The sequence below is a fragment of the Nipponia nippon genome, unplaced genomic scaffold (genome assembly GCF_047370975.1).
Source record: "Nipponia nippon isolate SJK-2023a ecotype South Korea unplaced genomic scaffold, ASM4737097v1 scaffold_9, whole genome shotgun sequence".
Classification (NCBI taxonomy): Eukaryota; Metazoa; Chordata; class Aves; order Pelecaniformes; family Threskiornithidae; genus Nipponia; species Nipponia nippon.
Window position 1 is genome coordinate 4,519,686 of NW_028262413.1, and position 16,253 is coordinate 4,535,938.

The 16,253-nt window shown below is 44.0% G+C and overlaps 1 protein-coding gene across 17 annotated transcripts in view; it reads left to right on the top strand.

Annotated features, from left to right (window-relative positions):
- SLC6A6 (solute carrier family 6 member 6) overlaps positions 1-16,253 on the top strand; it is a 118,134-nt gene that overhangs the window by 75,999 nt on the left and 25,882 nt on the right. For all 17 annotated transcript variants that reach the window (XM_087745201.1, XM_087745199.1, XM_087745202.1 and 14 more), the window contains 3 exons: positions 7,415-7,654; positions 8,258-8,392; positions 10,649-10,883. In XM_087745201.1, the coding sequence (XP_087601327.1) occupies positions 7,415-7,654; positions 8,258-8,392; positions 10,649-10,883 (610 nt within the window). The remainder of the gene's footprint in view (positions 1-7,414; positions 7,655-8,257; positions 8,393-10,648; positions 10,884-16,253) is intronic.

The following is a 16,253-nucleotide window of genomic DNA, read 5'->3' on the forward strand; positions in this document are numbered from 1 at the left end:
AGGATACAAGCTGGTTGAAGAGTCGAGGTTGTGCACAGCTCATTGAATCTTCTTGGACAATGCCTGTCTCGCTTGGAAAGCCATCACCTTGCCAGGCCGCTTGGATCTATTCCTGCATTTTGTTAAGGGCCCTCTCTTAAAGACAAAGGCCTCGAGAGGTGGTGTCACCCAGTGAATTAATGTTTTTTACTTTCACAGTAAGAGAGCTGGTGCAGTGGAGGGAGTACACCGGGAAAGCAGCAGGGAGCTGGTGCTTCTTTCCAGCCTATTGACAGTCAGGAGGCTGTTAGCTGGCACACCCGGAGGCATTAAATTAGGTCAGCAGTTGGCTTCATGTGGACAAAACCAAGTGTTAACTGAATGTTCTCCTGCACATAATTACCAGCACGGTGTACAAGGGATGAGCAGTTTCTCTTCTTTCTCCCTGCCTCCACCAACCCTTGTTTTCACGCTCTCCTTCCCTGTGGTCCTCTTTGCAAGAGTCACCCTTGGGCTTTCTTCTTTGAGGAGGGGACGGAGCTCTCTGGTGGCTCTCCAGTGCAGGACGCTTGGTTTCTCACTGGGATACAGGAGACACTATGCCCACAGAGGAGTTCAGCAGGATGGAGTCGTAACCGGTGTGATGCAGCGTGCCAGTCCTCTGCTTCGCTGCATCCCACGCTCTTCCTCGCTGACCGCTGCAGAGGCCAGGGGTGCCCTGGGCCGTCTCCCTGGGGAATCAGGCTCCATCCCTCTGAGGCTGGGAAGCATCATCCTCGCTTCAGCCCCTGTGTTTAGGGTCAGGGTCATGTTCCCTCTGAAACCCAGTGGAGTTTGTGGATATTCGTTCTCCTCCTCTCCACCCTACACAATGGGGAGTTTTTAATTTCCTCCCATTCTGGGTTTAGTTGTAACTGCTTTGTTCTTTCACATAAATAAGTAGAACAAAATGAGCATCTCGAGTATTACGTGACTGCAGATTTTCTGCTGCTGAAATCTGAGCAAAGATGCAGGATTTTATAACAGCTCTGGGCTGTGACACGGCACCTATTTGAAGCATTTGAAGAGCATTAATGGAAACAGCAGCGGGAAAAAAGTATGTGGGGGAAAAAAGATACCTTTTGTCCTCTTCACAACTGATAAAAAAGAAATTGCATTAAGCCTTGGGCTTTCCTTCAGAATAGGCTTCAGCTTTATAAAGGAGTGCATTCTGCTCCTAGCACATTTTCAGTAGCAGATTTTCCAGTCCATCATAGAAGGCTAAAAAAGCGTAGTAGTGAAAGAAAAGGAAACGAAGAAGTGAGAAGGGAGATGGCGAAAGTTGGAGGGAAAACTGAGAAAGAAGAAAGGACAAGTGGATAGATGTTTAAATAACTCCCCATATCCAGGGAAAAGTAATCAGAAAAAGAGAAGTCCATTAAAGACGAACGGTGAGATGTAGTTCAGGGAATTTTTAGAGGCATTTTTAAGAAGAAGAGAGGCAATGTGTGCAATAAAGGGAGCGGTATTACTTTTCAGAAAACGTAGATGTCTTGTTCAATGAAGCAGAAAGAACTCGGGTATGAGTTAAGGACGATAAATGCAGTCAGGTGCTCTTCGGATACTGGTGTGGCCTCGAGGGCTGCCAAACATAAAGGCTTTTTCTTCTGCAGATCAGAAAGACTTGCACTAAAGCCATAAGTTTGATCAAGGGGCTGTTTATTTATTTTAATCATGTATTGATTGGCTTAACCACACTGCTCTGGGAGGGAGGGAAAGCTGTCAACATCAAGAATTACAGCTTTCAAAGTTCCAAGTAATCCTAGGAAATGAGCCAAATATAATAAATGCAGTTTTATTCGGGACCTGATCCTACTACTGTTGAAATCAATAGCAGCTTCTCCATTGCTCTCAATGAGAGTGGAAGCTGCTTATTTGAAGAGCAGCTCTGATCCAGCAATCAGAGCAGCTAATTTTGAAATATTCATGAATATGAATATAAAATAATAATAATTAAAAAAAAAAACAACTTACAAATAGATTGGCAGATTTAGGAAAGCTCAGTTTTTTAAGGGAGATTAACTTCGATTTCCAAGATACAAAAGAAAAAAATGGCAGAAAAATAAGAGAGAGGGTAATGTCTAATGAGGCAGTGAGCTTAAGTAGGGTTAGAAAAATTAATTATAATGTGACATACAGATGTCTTTCAAAAGCCATTGGGACAGCAGAAGAGAAGAGAGCACTGAAAGGCTCAAGACATAAAGTCTGTACAGGCTGAACTCAGTAGAAAAGGGTCCTTGAAAGCAAAAGTAGTGGTGGTACACATCATGCTGCAAAAATAGTCCATAAAATCAGCAGTACAGCCATTCCTCAGGCAGCATTCCCATCAAGGTCAGAGACACTCCGAGGGTGTACTTGGCTTTTAGTTTTCTAATGGAAGAAGGAGCTAGAAAACAAATGTTCAGTTACGATTCTAGTCACCAATTCAGTGTGTTGAATCCCTATTCAAAGTTTATGTGCATTGACCAAAAAAGAAGTAGCTCCTTTGCTGTGGTTTCTGATCTTCAGACACCAGACAGGGCATGGATTTTAGCGTGCGTAAATATTTACAAATGCGTATCTGTGTGTACAGGCAGACTTTGATTTTCCTGTTTCCATCAGCATTTGGAAAACTGTTGTTTTGAAGACTTGATTTTTAAAGATGATTAAGTGAGGTAGCATCCACGATGAACTTGTCCTCAGGGCTCCTCCTGGAAGGTGTTACCCTGCGTTGGTCGCCTGTCTCTGGCTATAAGAAGCTTGGAGCAGATCATTACTGTAATCCCAAAGCAGAAATTGAACAGTGTATTTTCAGATGTGTAATCCGTTGGGTTGTCTGTCAAAAAAAGTCAGTGGTTCAGCAGTAATGTGAGTTGTGTCTGTTCTGACAACCAGCAGGTCCTGTCCACGCTGGTGGCCTTCCCCCATCTGCATCTCTCCTCATCTGATTCCTCTGCCCACTGCCTCCCTCCCCCTTCCCCTACCCCTCATTTTTTGCATGTTATGAAGGATTACATTTCAATGCCAGTATTTTTTAAAGGGTATGGGTTATCTGAGGTGCAGGCTGTACGTGCAAAAATACGATAACTGTAGCACAGTAGATGGTCCAAGCCAGGTTGGCTGTGAAACCTCTCTGCTTATGGCTAATCTTTTGGTATTTTCAGCTGTGCACCAAAGACTAGTCAGTCACGGGGGGCAGCAAGAGAGTTTGGGTTATCGCAGGGGCTATTTCAAATGAGGAAATTTGTGCACCGGGCACAAGGGCCAGATGCGTGATTCTCCTGCAGGAGGAGAGGAGCCCTTGAGGTGCTCCTGGCCGCACCAGATGCCTGAGAAGTGCAAAGAGCTCACGCTTGCTCCCTTGTTCTATTTTTCCACGTTTACCAGCATCGATTTGACAATCGATAACTTCATCCTCAGTTAATTAGGGTTTGTACCAGTGTACGTGAGAGCAGATCCTGGGCCTGGTCCAGTCTGGATCCTTTCTCCCCTTGCTTTCGGGTCAGGCTGTAGCTGTTTGGCTGGGCTCAGCCTAGTGGCACATTGTAAACGGGCAGACTTCTCTGCTGCTTTTTATTTATCCATATCAAGTTCATCAGATGAAGCCAGAGCTTCCTGGGGCCATCCGAAGCTTCCTGGAGGGGGTACTCTCACAGGCAGATGTGGCTCCTGGAAGGCAGACGTGTGTCTCCAGGAGGCAGACACATGTCTCAGACTTGGATCGCTCCTTTTGCACTATGTGGTTGTAAGAGCATTTTCTTACAATATATTTCCTTGGGGGAATCAGATGGACTTAGATCTCAGATACCATCCCCACTAAGTGATACAGTAAAAATAACCTATTATTCTCTGGTTCTGACCTGGGCGGTGACAACATATTGTTTCAGCATCTCTGTCAGACGATTTCCCTTAAGAGCCATTTTAACCTCACCCAGTGGGACATAACTAAAGGAAATGAAACTCCAACCCCATTAAGGAAAAAGACAATGCCTTTCACTAAACAAACTTGATTTTCTTGGCTTTTCTTCGCCAAGGAGAATCGCCTGTACCCCCCACCCTTGCAGCCTTTGTAGACAGTTCCTGTAATTGGGAATGGCTGGGTGGACACCAATGGTTGGCAGCAAAGGGGGATAAATCCGACATCCCTTGAACGTGACATGGGCTGGGACTGCAGTCCCAGGTGGCCGCTTAGCGTCAATTCCTATGGTATTGGTCAATGGTACGTGCCTGCCAGCCACAGCTGCCGGCCCTCGAAACACAATTGGGATTTTAGCAAGACTAGATAAGAGATACACAGTAAAACCAGGCTGTTACTAATTTTGTGCAAGCATTGGAGAGATACTGTACCGTGCCCCACTAGCAAGAGCTGGTGACTTGCAACAAAGTTCTGGTGGTCCATCTCCTGGCACCCGTACGGTGAAACGGCCACCCCAAAAGCAAGCGTGACCTGAGGATTTGTCGTCTGTGGGCTAAGGGAAAGATCATGATCCATCTTCACACTCCAGCTGAGGCTGAAACAAAATTTACACTCAGTAATGAGGATTTCAAGCGTGGCCATTAATTTGGGGTGTCTTAAGATAAATTAGAAATCCCTTTTTAAAATGCAGTCCCATGCAGTTACAAAGTAGGAGTCTGAAAAGGCACCATTTCACGCTTCGTGTGCAGGTAATTGGGACAAACCACAGGGTGACCACCTTGTCCCGGGGAGAGTTAGGGTTTGCAGAATGCAATCAGTTGGTCAGGCTTGCAAATTCTGGGTAGAACTGGGTGCCACCTGAGTCAACGTAAATCCGCAGGCAAGAAGATTAGAGCTGGCAGAAAAATAAAGAACTCTGTGTTGCAAGATAAAAGTAGGTTGCAAAAAATTGCAATCCTGGAAGAGTTTTTCATTTCAGACGTGGCTAATGTCCATAGGTCCCCTCATTTTTTTTACACAAATGTTCCCCACGTGCCCAGTGTTCTGTTTCGGGGTGTTTCCAGTATCAGTCCCCGTGGGGAGCAGTTAAGCTCCTATTTCAGACCTTAATCCTGCAAGGATCTATAACGTTTGTATCTCTGTGCCCTGTTAAGCAGGTTTATGGCTGTCCCAGCAGTTCACCAAAAAACTGTCGGAAAAACAAGAGCGTACCCTAAACGCGAGGTGTGAGTTACTCTCTCTTTTGCACACTCTCTTCCTCTGTTGATGAGTATTTCAGTAACCCCCGTGAAGAACAGCTTCCATGAGAGACAGTCCAAATGCCCTCCATTCCTCAGCCCAGAATAGCCTGTTGCCTGATGGTTATGACATTCTCCTGCGAGATGAAAGATAGGGATTCAAGCAGCACAAATAGCAAAAGAAAGTGAAATTGGGCTTTCTCCATGCCCAGTTGCTGTTGCAGGGAGTGCAGGACATCAGCCACCTTGCAGGTACCTCTTTGAAAAAAAGCGGTTGCACCTACTTTTTTTTTTTTTCTCCCCCAGGAGGTGTCTCCAGGGGATGATGCAGGGTGGTGCCTGTTTGGGGCTTGGAGTGAGATGCGGATGTCCCAGGGAGGTTAAAGCTACTGTGAATCCCTCTTGGAGGCACCTCCGTTAATCTCCATGCATGACACAAGGAACACGAGTTAGCTATTTTGGATTAATTCCCTGAAGCAACTAGGTGCCTAAAGGCTGTCATAGAGCCGGCCCTACCATTTTTACTCAGTTACTGCCCTACTTTATCTCATGCCATGTCTCTAACAGCAGCCAATAGGAGATGTTTTAGAGGAATGTGTGTCCTGCCCTCATACCCCTGCAGTGGGTGGTGATGAGCCATCACCCTGTGATGAGCCTTCTCCGTCTATGAGCTCTCTCTGCTGTTGACAAGGAGGTATTGCAGTTGCTCATATCACCTCTGTGCAGTCACCAGTGGCCTTTTTTTAAAAAACAGTAGAAAGCCATAATGATTAGCATTGTGAAGATTAAAGTCCCTTTTTAGATCATGGCCTGATAGGCAATTGCTGTCGCAATAACTGTATTGCAAAGGCCACCAGTATGTCAGTGGGGCGAATATTGCGCTGCTGTGGTTTGCAAAAATGTTAGCCTTCTGAAACTTTCCGTAGTGGATGGAAAGATTTACGGGTACAGCGGTGCATATCTATCTCAAAACCATATTCGAATTAAAAACTTCCTGCAGAGCTAATGTCAACTGAAGTTTCAGGTCACTGCCACAAGCTAAATCAGGTTAGAGATCAAAACCAGCAAGCAGGTATACACAGGAGGCTTGCAGCTATCAAATGGGATAATCTGTAGCATAATTTTTTTATGACTGCACCCATAATGACATGTACAAGCAGGGAATGGTCGTGATCTGGAATAAACTTGCTGGTTTGCCTGGTTCTGGTGAAAATTTCACGTGCTTTTCGGTATCAAAACACTATGCAAAAATAACTGGTCAGATCCAGCTAAAGTCACTTGAGTTATGTGGGGAATGAATTGGCCTCGTATGCCTGAGATCTGAGTTAACGTAACAGCTACAAGTTATTCCTAAATTGTTTTCATGAGGAAATCCTGGATAAAAAAGCATTTGTTAGAGTAATTCTTTCTGTTATTATTTTTACACAATCTCTGATTTTTGGACATCATAAATTATATACATAAACTATAAAATCAGCTATGATTTAATACTCTTTGGGTTTTGCATCAGGTGACACATGCCACTGACTTTTTAATTAACTAAGAAGCCACCATTCTTGGCAAACTGTTCAACTGCATAGGTGCGTATAAGACAATAATTGAATATAAAGGTTTATTTTTGTCCCTTTATTGATGTCAAGGGAAAACAGTGCCATTATGAAAATGGAATAAACTGAAGAGATTCCTTCAGTTCCTGCAGGTTGATTAGAACAAATGACTTTCCATTCCAGTTTTTATGAATGTGTAGTTTTCTGAAAGCTTTATAATACTTCAGGGAAAGGAAATTGCAGGCAATAAATGGTTCAGGTTATTGGGAAATAGAGGAATGGGTTTTATCTGGAAAGGTGAGATTTACTGTTCTGCTGTATTTCACTTAAATGTTTGAGAAGGAATCAGATGCAGTGATTTGTACCTTATTATGGGCGTGAAAACAGCATGAGGCACTTGCTCAGTAACACTATCTGCTGATGCTGATGCAGTGGGCAGCCTTCATACACCTTTTGTCTGCAGCCAGCCGGTAGGCAGTGGTGTCAAACCTTTGCTGTCCCCTACACTGCATTGGCCGCAAAGAGGTGACAGCAGAGTCCAGGGGTGGTTCGTCTCTCCTGGTCAGTGAAGGCAGCAGATGTATTTTCATGTCTCGGCTTGATAAACAGCACTGGGTTTTGTGGAACTGAGTTTGGTTAAACAGTTCTTGCGGTGTTAGAGAGCTCTACAAGTAAAGACGGTTTAATAAACTCAGGGTATTTTTTTTTCTATGTAGAAAGCAGAAACATGGCAACAAAGGAAAAGCTTCAGTGCTTGAAAGATTTCCACAAGGACATCCTCAAACCTTCTCCCGGCAAGAGCCCGGGGACACGGCCTGAGGATGAGGCGGAAGGAAAGCCGCCCCAACGGGAGAAGTGGGCGAGCAAGATTGACTTTCTGCTGTCCGTGGCTGGTGGATTTATTGGTTTAGGCAATGTCTGGCGGTTTCCGTATCTCTGCTACAAAAATGGCGGAGGTGAGTATTTCTTTATTTCATTCGCATGAATCGATCTGTCTGCCGCATGCTTGCTATTTTTCAGTGCCTTCATACAATTTTTGAAAAGAATAATCACACATCTGTTTTCTGGCTTCTTCATCAGTCTTTGGGAGAGATTGTTTTATTAGTTAATAGTTTTTGGTAAAACTTAATTAGGGAAAAGCAACAGCAATTTAAAATTTTATGCTACTGAACCTTTTCTGCTCTTTTACTTCTGCTACGACTGAGTCTGAGTTCTAACCAAAAGACATGCTACTAATACAGACCAGTAGGATTTCAGACCAGTGGATTTCAGAATAAGAGCATTCTGAGCCACGTGAAACTGTTGTGTGCCTAACCCCATTGTTATTGCAGATTTTCACTTTAAAAAGGTAAGAAAATGCCTTTTCCAGCTTTATGTACCCATTCCACTTAGAGAGTTTGAATATGAGCAAAAATACCCCAGAATAAGATTACTCTGTGCCGATGTTAAAGTATCAAATGGGTTTCTTTGTTTATGTATGTCTGTTAACACTTCTTAGACTATTTTGTGTAAAGTCACTCACTCCATCTCAATTTTGTGCTATTATATTTTCTCAACAGGTGCATTTCTTATACCTTATTTCATTTTCCTGTTTGGGGGAGGTCTTCCCGTGTTTTTCCTGGAGGTGGTGCTAGGACAGTATACCTCTGAAGGTGGAATTACATGCTGGGAAAAGATCTGCCCTATTTTCACTGGTTAGTACATCTTGTTGTGCTTTACTGCTTAAAGACACCTCTGTAAACCATATGCAGCAACGCTGTTCCCCTCGTGTCCATTAATTCAGCTATTTGCTGTAGTAATTGAGGGTATGATATTGGTTCCTGGAAAGGTAGAAGTCAGAGAGTCTGAAGGACAAAGTGAGGTATTGATTTTGATGCTCTGATCTTGTTAACTGGCAGAACTGCCGATAAGCAAGAAAGAAACTGCATATTATGCCTTAAAAAGGCAATTACACATTTTATTCACAGGTATCGGAGAAAGTGTTGTTTTGGAAGTCTAGAGCCTTTTACACATGGCCTTAGTGAAAGCATCTTCAAAATATTATTCTGGTCTGGAAGTCAAACTCCCTCTGCCATGTGAAAGCTTATCATTGGCATCATCTCTCTGTTACCCATACAGCCAAAACCTGGACAGCATTTTGTGGTAGCATTCAGGGATGGGACTTCGGTCATAACTGAGCAGGTCCTGGCAAACAGGCATGTTGGTCTGGTGTTGAATTCAAGGGCCTTTGCCAGTGAATGAAGAATCACTCGCTGCTCACAGGAACTACACGAATGCTGCTATGGAGATTAACAAGAATGAAAAATGAAAGACAGCTTAGAAAAATTACTGAGGATGTCTCTCTTATGTATAGATTACCCTTTACAGCCAGACAGCACAGGCAGAATCATTTGGAATAATGCCACTAAACAGAGGGGCACTCTTCAAACCCCATTTGGAAAGAGTGGGCACTTCTTGACGACGTGTCTCTAGCTCTGCCACCGTCGCTGTTCCAGGCATCTCTCTCCCCTTACATCACCCCAGGTAGAAGTGAGGGCTTTCTCCATGGGTCACGCTCCCACCCAATACTCAGAACGCTGCTGAAGTTGATGTAATTGTGCTGCTTTAGCTCCATTTTCTTCCTCCTCCTCCCACTTTTATGAAGCCTTTTTTTTTGAGGTGGAGGAGGAAGGAATGCTCCTTGTTTAAATAACAATCTCCCAGGCATCCATAAAGAGAAATCGTAGCTCTAATAAGGTGACTAGCTGTATATCCTGAATGAAATGCAGCTGTACAGAATAAATAGCACTTGCTCTGGTTGTTTTCACCTGGCATAAAAATAATCTCTGGTGGTAAAGACTCTTGTTGCAATAAGGTTTCAAACTAGAAAATATGAGGCAGGTATCCCAGGTGCTGGGGTAGCCGTCAGAGTGATGTTAAAGGGAACCTCTTAGGCTTTTTGTCCTCTTGTAAGAGACTGCTCGAAGTTTTTAAAGGAAATCTTTTTTTCCCCCCTGTTATTCCTAAATGGCAAACTTTGTAAGCTTTTTGGAGCTGAAAGATTTTCAGTAAAGAGGACTTTTCAGTTCCCTTTCATTTTGTATTTAAAAAAATAGTGACTGCTTCTGACTTAAGACGTAGTATGCATCTGCTGGTGGAGCTAAACTGCCGAGCTAGGGGAGAGACACCAGACTCAGAAGTTGTGGTATTTAATTACAGCCTCCACCAGAACAGCATTCCGCCACTTCCCAAAGTTGTGCAGGACTCGCCCTTATCTGCCCATGACCCTGCTTATGAAAACAAACAGGGAACATTTTTTATCATCAAATATTGATAGCAGAGTTAAACATTGATCTAATTACCCATAACAGCTACAAATATCATGCTTCCTTTGCACAAGTGAAATTGGGGCAGAAACAGCAGCTTTCACATTGATTGCTTTGGAATTTTCCTTTTAAACTCATTCAAGAACTGTCTTTTTTTTTGCACATAGGCTGAGCCGAGCCAGTCGATAAGTATGAGTGGTGCAGGGGCTGCGCAGCCGAGCTGCCTCCAAGGAAGCTGGCTTGGAGGACAGTGTGGTGAGAATGATGTTGCCCAAGTAGGTACCTAAGACGTGAGGTGGTGTAGCTCCCAAAGAAGCAAAGTGTGATGCCTTGATTTCCTTTTAATAAAACCTGACATAGCCGGGTTAGTGTTAAATGGGGTAGATGTCCTGCAGACCTCTCCTCCGCTGTCAGCAAACCTCAGCCAGAAACTCAACCTTGGGTGCCCGTGCTAGTCAGAGATGATGGCAGGTCTGTGCTTAGGGGTGATCAAGTTGAGTTGAGCTTCCAACAGCAGTGTGGTAGAGCAGGATACAAGTCCGCAACACAGCGGGAATAGCACCAGCTCCACGAGATCACAAGGCACCCTAGCAAGAAGCGGCTGTCACGTCTGCATGTATTTCTTTTTTCTCCTCTTCTTGCCAGGAATTGGTTATGCTTCCATAGTGATTGTGTCCCTTCTGAATGTGTACTACATCGTGATCCTGGCCTGGGGACTCTACTACCTGTTCCAGTCGTTCCAGAGCGTCCTGCCGTGGGCACACTGCCACCAGAAGTGGAACACGCCGACCTGCGTGGAAGACACCCTCAGGAAGAACAAAACGCTCTGGATATCTCTGAATGCCACTAACTTCACCTCTCCTGTCACGGAGTTTTGGGAGTAAGTACCCCCTCTTCGTGGTGCCTTTGGGGTGCCAGAGGTCTGGCCTGAGATTTTATGGAAGCCTCGTGGGGGAAGTTAGATAGGAAAAGAAAATTGCTCTGGATGTCAGTTGCTTGACCGGTGTTTGCTACCGGTTCTCGCCCATCCTGAGACATACTGGTCAGTCTGGGAGCAGTGGAGGAAGGCATTAGATGTATAACTGCGTTCATCCTAGAGCGTACAGGAAGCCCTAAAAACCCAGTGTAATTTCTGGTTTGGAAGAAAACTTGTTTCCTTCTTGGTTGGGATTCTCTAAATGTAGCATGAGAACAGAAACAAGTCACTTCAGATGCCCTGATAGCATGGATTTACAATGGGAACAGTGACAAATCACCCCTGTTACGGTTGCCTTTCCCTCTTCCCCAGCTGTTAGCATTTGCAGTGCACTTTGTGAAGCTATAACATATCTCTTATCAGTCTGACAATGAAGTAAGGCATTGACCTCACCAATAAAATTGACAGAGGTGGTGAATGTTGTCCTGTCTGTAGGTTTCTCAGGTCATCTTTGTTACACCATTTTTCTCTGTAGTCTCTGAGGAGACTCTGTTTTGCCAGATGCCTGGATTTCGTCAGGCCTAAGCTTCTTATTCCCACTTCTCTCTTATTTTTCAAGTTTTAAATTGTATTGCATAACCTGATTTCTGAACAGGCATGACCTCAGATCTCTGTGTGTTTATACAGGCGTCAAAACATAGCAGCAGAGGAAGATACCTGTAGGGAAAGTTAAATCCAATGGATCTACAAATAGCTTAGGAAGAATTTTTTTTTTTCTTGGCTTGCTCAGATGGTCAATTAAGAGTAGAATTAGTTTCTGACCCAGCTTGCCTTTTTCAGCATGTTTAAAGTCCATTTTGGTCCCTGATCAACTTGTACCTGCTTCTCTATTTTTAAAAAGAAGTGTCAGCCAATAGGCCCAGCAGGAATGATGTTCATGCCAAAGCTATTTGGCATGCGTTAGGTTTAGAAAAAAATACTCATATGAACTGTGCTAAAATTTGTAACACAAGAGCCAAAATACAAAGGGCAGATTGGATCTTGGATGAGCAGTTTGTCAAGAGGCACCGGTGCCTGGTGTGAGAGACGGGGTGTGGGCTGTAAGGGCCATCGTTTTCATCCTGCCATGAGCACTGCGGTTCCATGTTGAGTGACAGGTACTTTCCCAGGTGACTTCCTCCCTTGTCAATATGGAGGGAGTTGGAAAAGGTTTGTTAAATGGTACCTTTGGATATTTTAGGGGAACTTAGAGGCAAGTTGCAGTAGAAGAGGAAGCAACTCTCGCTCTTTGGACTCTCCCACAACGACTTTGGGACTGAGGGCCTTGAATTCAAATGAGTGGCTGGCTTGGTAGGATGTTCAGAGGTCTCCTCAAGGCCTTCCTAAGAAGCATGGGTCCACAGTGCTGCCCCTGAAATACAGTTACTCTCCCAGGACTTCAAAAGCACTCTGTTCATCTTCAATTTTGTGCAGTAATTTTGCTCACAGGTCCTCTTGTACCTGGGGGCAGCCATGAGCTTAGCAGCCTCCTGATGTGGCCATGGGGTTGTCCTGCTGCTCCAGAAGCTTCTACTCCTGTAAAGCACAAATTTATGGGCCAGGTTGTCTCCCTGGGGCCCCAGGTGGCATGTCCACTTCAGGAGACTGAAGATACCATAGCAGAAGGAGATAGGGCTGGGAGTTGGAAGGCAAGTTGTAAAAGAAAGGTCCCAGGACCTCAGGGGACACCAGAGCTTTCCATGGGTAATGACACAGCAGGTAGTGCGGTGAAGGGCCTTATGGCAGGGCAGCCTGTCGATGGGTTGGGGGAACGATGTCCCCATGGGAGCACGTTAGGGATGGAGCTTTTAGTTAAGTTTCCTCTAAAAGAAACCAAGTTTCTGTCCTCAAAACTCCCCTGCAAGCTGAACCAAATCCTCCTGTAGACGCAGCCTAACAGAGGCTGGAGGTGCCCGAGGCTGGAGGACAAATCCTTGACCCTCACAGCGCTTTCCCCTTCCCTCCGTCTTCCTGTTACTGTTTCTGTAGCACAGCGGGAGCAAAGGTTGCTCAGCGCTGAGCGCTCGTGGAGGCGACTCTCCTTGCAGTTTTTGCAGCCCCTTTAGCTTTTGTCCTCAAATCACAGTTTTAAACATCGTGAACTGAACTCTTCCCTGGAGTCATGCTAGGGAGGAGTTTGGCTCCATAGTCCTACTAATACAGACATACTGTCCATAGCTCACTGTTTCATCATGAGCGAAGCTGCCCTTAACAGACCAAGCTGCCTTCGGGACTCACGGCACTTACAGAAGTATTAAAAATAGCTGTTCTGTCTGCATAAACAACTATCGCTGTCTTAAAGTAAGGACAGAGATCACGCAACTCTATTGTAATTAAAGTAACATAGCTTTTACATGATGCAAGCATTTAGTATCCCCAGTTTTTCCCCAGCCATGCTATTATTCTTTACAGTTCCGAAATTAAAAATAATTTCAAGAACTTTCAGGTACTTTGCCGTCATAGACAATGCCAGCTGCCAGGCAGCCAGCTACCCGCATCGACAGGACACGTCAATAAATAGTCTTTAACTGAAGACATCCATCTGCTTTGTGGCACAATTAATTCTGATTTAATTCAGGGGTTTGCAAGTGTTTGGTTTCTGAAACCCAATGCCATTTTTATTGTGGGACATTTATGTAGTGTCCTCATCGGTATTGCTTTGTAAAACTAACGCTGCCCAGATATAATTGACCACGTTGATGCGTTAACCTCTTCGCGTTGAATAACACGTGTCCTTCTCAGCCTGGCTGGACGTATAGTACAGCCTGACATTTCAGTTCGTTTGAATTAATGTTCTGTGCAAATCACATGCTTGCTTGAGCAGCAATAAAAGGGGGTTAAGCAAATCTAGCTTTGTATCAGGAGACTTACCTCTTGGTATCACATGCTTCAGGTCTTATTTCTGAAGATTTTATTTTAAAGTCCAAAATCTTAAAGGCTTACACACATATTAATACATAAGGGATAAGTATTACGGGGTAATTATGGTTGAACAAAACCTCTGATTGTCTGGTGCTGGCCAAGTGTTTATAAATATTTGGTAATCAGCAGACTTTATTCGTCCAAATCCCAAGAAAGACCATCACATGCTAATGGCATGTAATCCCGAAGGGAGCAACACAAAAACTAAACAAAATCTAGGGCAGCTGCCTCTGCCTTTGGGGGCAAACTTGGGAGTTCTAAAAATTGTTTCCTGTTCTCCTTCTAATAGTCTTCTGGTACAACTGCTTCAGCGTTAGTTATTCTTGTCCATCCAACGTGAAAGGGTGCTTCGCCTTTCCTGGTACGAAAGGTCCTGTCTGCATTCAGTTGATTAACGAGCTGGAATATCCTTCAAGGATTGCATAACTCTCCTCATTTTATTTTTGTTTATGTTCTAGAGCCAGTTACGGCTCCTATTACATTTCCATATTGCACATCACTGGAACATACTAGTGTATGAACGAGGTTCAAGAACTCAAGTTTAGAACAGAGTCAGCCCCAGCCTGTTGTCCCGTTGATTATATATGAGTGACAGTTAATGACAGCATCGAGACTATAAAATAGAATTAGTAACAACTTCTTGCATAAATGGCATGAAGTTAGTTGAGTGGGCTTGGCTGAATCTAAGCAGCAGTGGATTGTGTAACAAAACTGAAGAGCTATCAGCATAGCCCGGCTCGTGCTCCTTCCTGAACTTGAATTTTCAGGATATCGCAAATGGAGGTCGAGTGCTTCTGCTGCAAAAATATGTTGGGTTAGATTTCAGGAAACAATTTTAATGCTGAGGTTCCCCTGGTAATTCTGAGTGGATTCCTTGAGGTAGTCGGTCTTTGTGAGACGAGATAACCCAGGACAGAGCGAGCCGGCACATCACTTACTGCGCTTGCTGCCTCACCGTAGAAAAGTAACTTATCTGGCTCTCGGTAACCCACTGAGTTGCCCTCCAGAAAAGCTTGAAAAGGCTTGCTGGGGCAAACTGTAGGTGAGATGACCATTTGCTTTTAGTTCCCTAATAAAAAGCAAAGAAGCCTTAGCTGAACGCAGTAAGAGAGCTCCCTACTCCAAAACGCATTTACAGTTAATTTTTCATGGCTTCTTGAGAGCTAGCTCTATAGGTTGCCTTTTTAATATGAACTGCCCCTTAGATTGGAAAATTGCCATTTATTTTTAAAAAAGCCACAGAAGGTTGCAGCTGAAGTTTGTCGTCTTATAAATGTATTTTCTTCTTTTGTATACGCACAGCGGGTTTTTCCCTGGTTTCTTTAGGCTCAGGTGAACCAGGACTTCAACTTTATGCCAAATATTCATTACCGAGGGGTTTCTCGTAACTGCTGAATAGCTGTGCTGATTAGGGCAGACTTACCCTGTCTGGTGCCATTAGTCCTTTTCCATAACAAAATACACACACGTTCAGAGGGAATAAAGCATTTGGTGTGAGAACACATTCACACAGGTAATCCGAGTGAATTTGGCAAACAGAGACACAAAAACAGATGGACGAGGGTTTGAGTCCTATTAAGCTGGTCAGTCCAGGGTTTTTTTCCAAAAACTAATTGCAATTTTTCCATCGGTGACTTCATTCGCTATTATTTCCTCGGTAGCAGCAAAAAAAAAAAAAAAAAAAGTTAAATTAATTCAGGGGAAAAACAAACCACAGTGGTTTGTCTTGTACTGGATCCACACGCAAAGCCGCACGTGCGGGCTTGACCCTGGTACGGCGCCCCAGACTGCTGTGGTCTCGACTCTCCATGACTTAGGTGAAGGAAAGTGGCTGATTTTTGGAGTTGTCTGAAAATAAAATCTAATTAACAATTTGTTAGGTAGCAAGGTCATTTCTCTAGTCTCAGGGCAAGGCATTTCTGTTGTGATTGAGGTCAAAATTCTCCTTGATTGAAAAAACCTTGCAGAAACTCTTCAGAGTTTAGTAGGTTCATTTGCAGAGGAGTTTTAGCTAAGTGAACAGTAAGAAACAGTTTGTTCTTTCATACGTATTTGACAAATGAAGTAAGTAGCAGGTATGACAGGGTCTGTCCAGTGTGTGAGGACAGTGTACATTGCACGAAAGTAAAAAAAAATAGTTTTAGATCAGTATCTAACAGTGACCCATGGCAATTACCAAAAGAGAGAAGCCTTCATGAATTTTTCTCTTCAAGAACAGAGTATTTTGATGGTTGGATGTTGCTCCCTTAAGACCCAGCTGATGATAGGAATCTCTCTTTATTTATTAACCTAAGTGACAGAATAAAGTTTACCAAATATCTGGAGTTAGCTAAACAAGACCCTGGTGGCGGCGGTGCTGAGGGCGGACGGCGG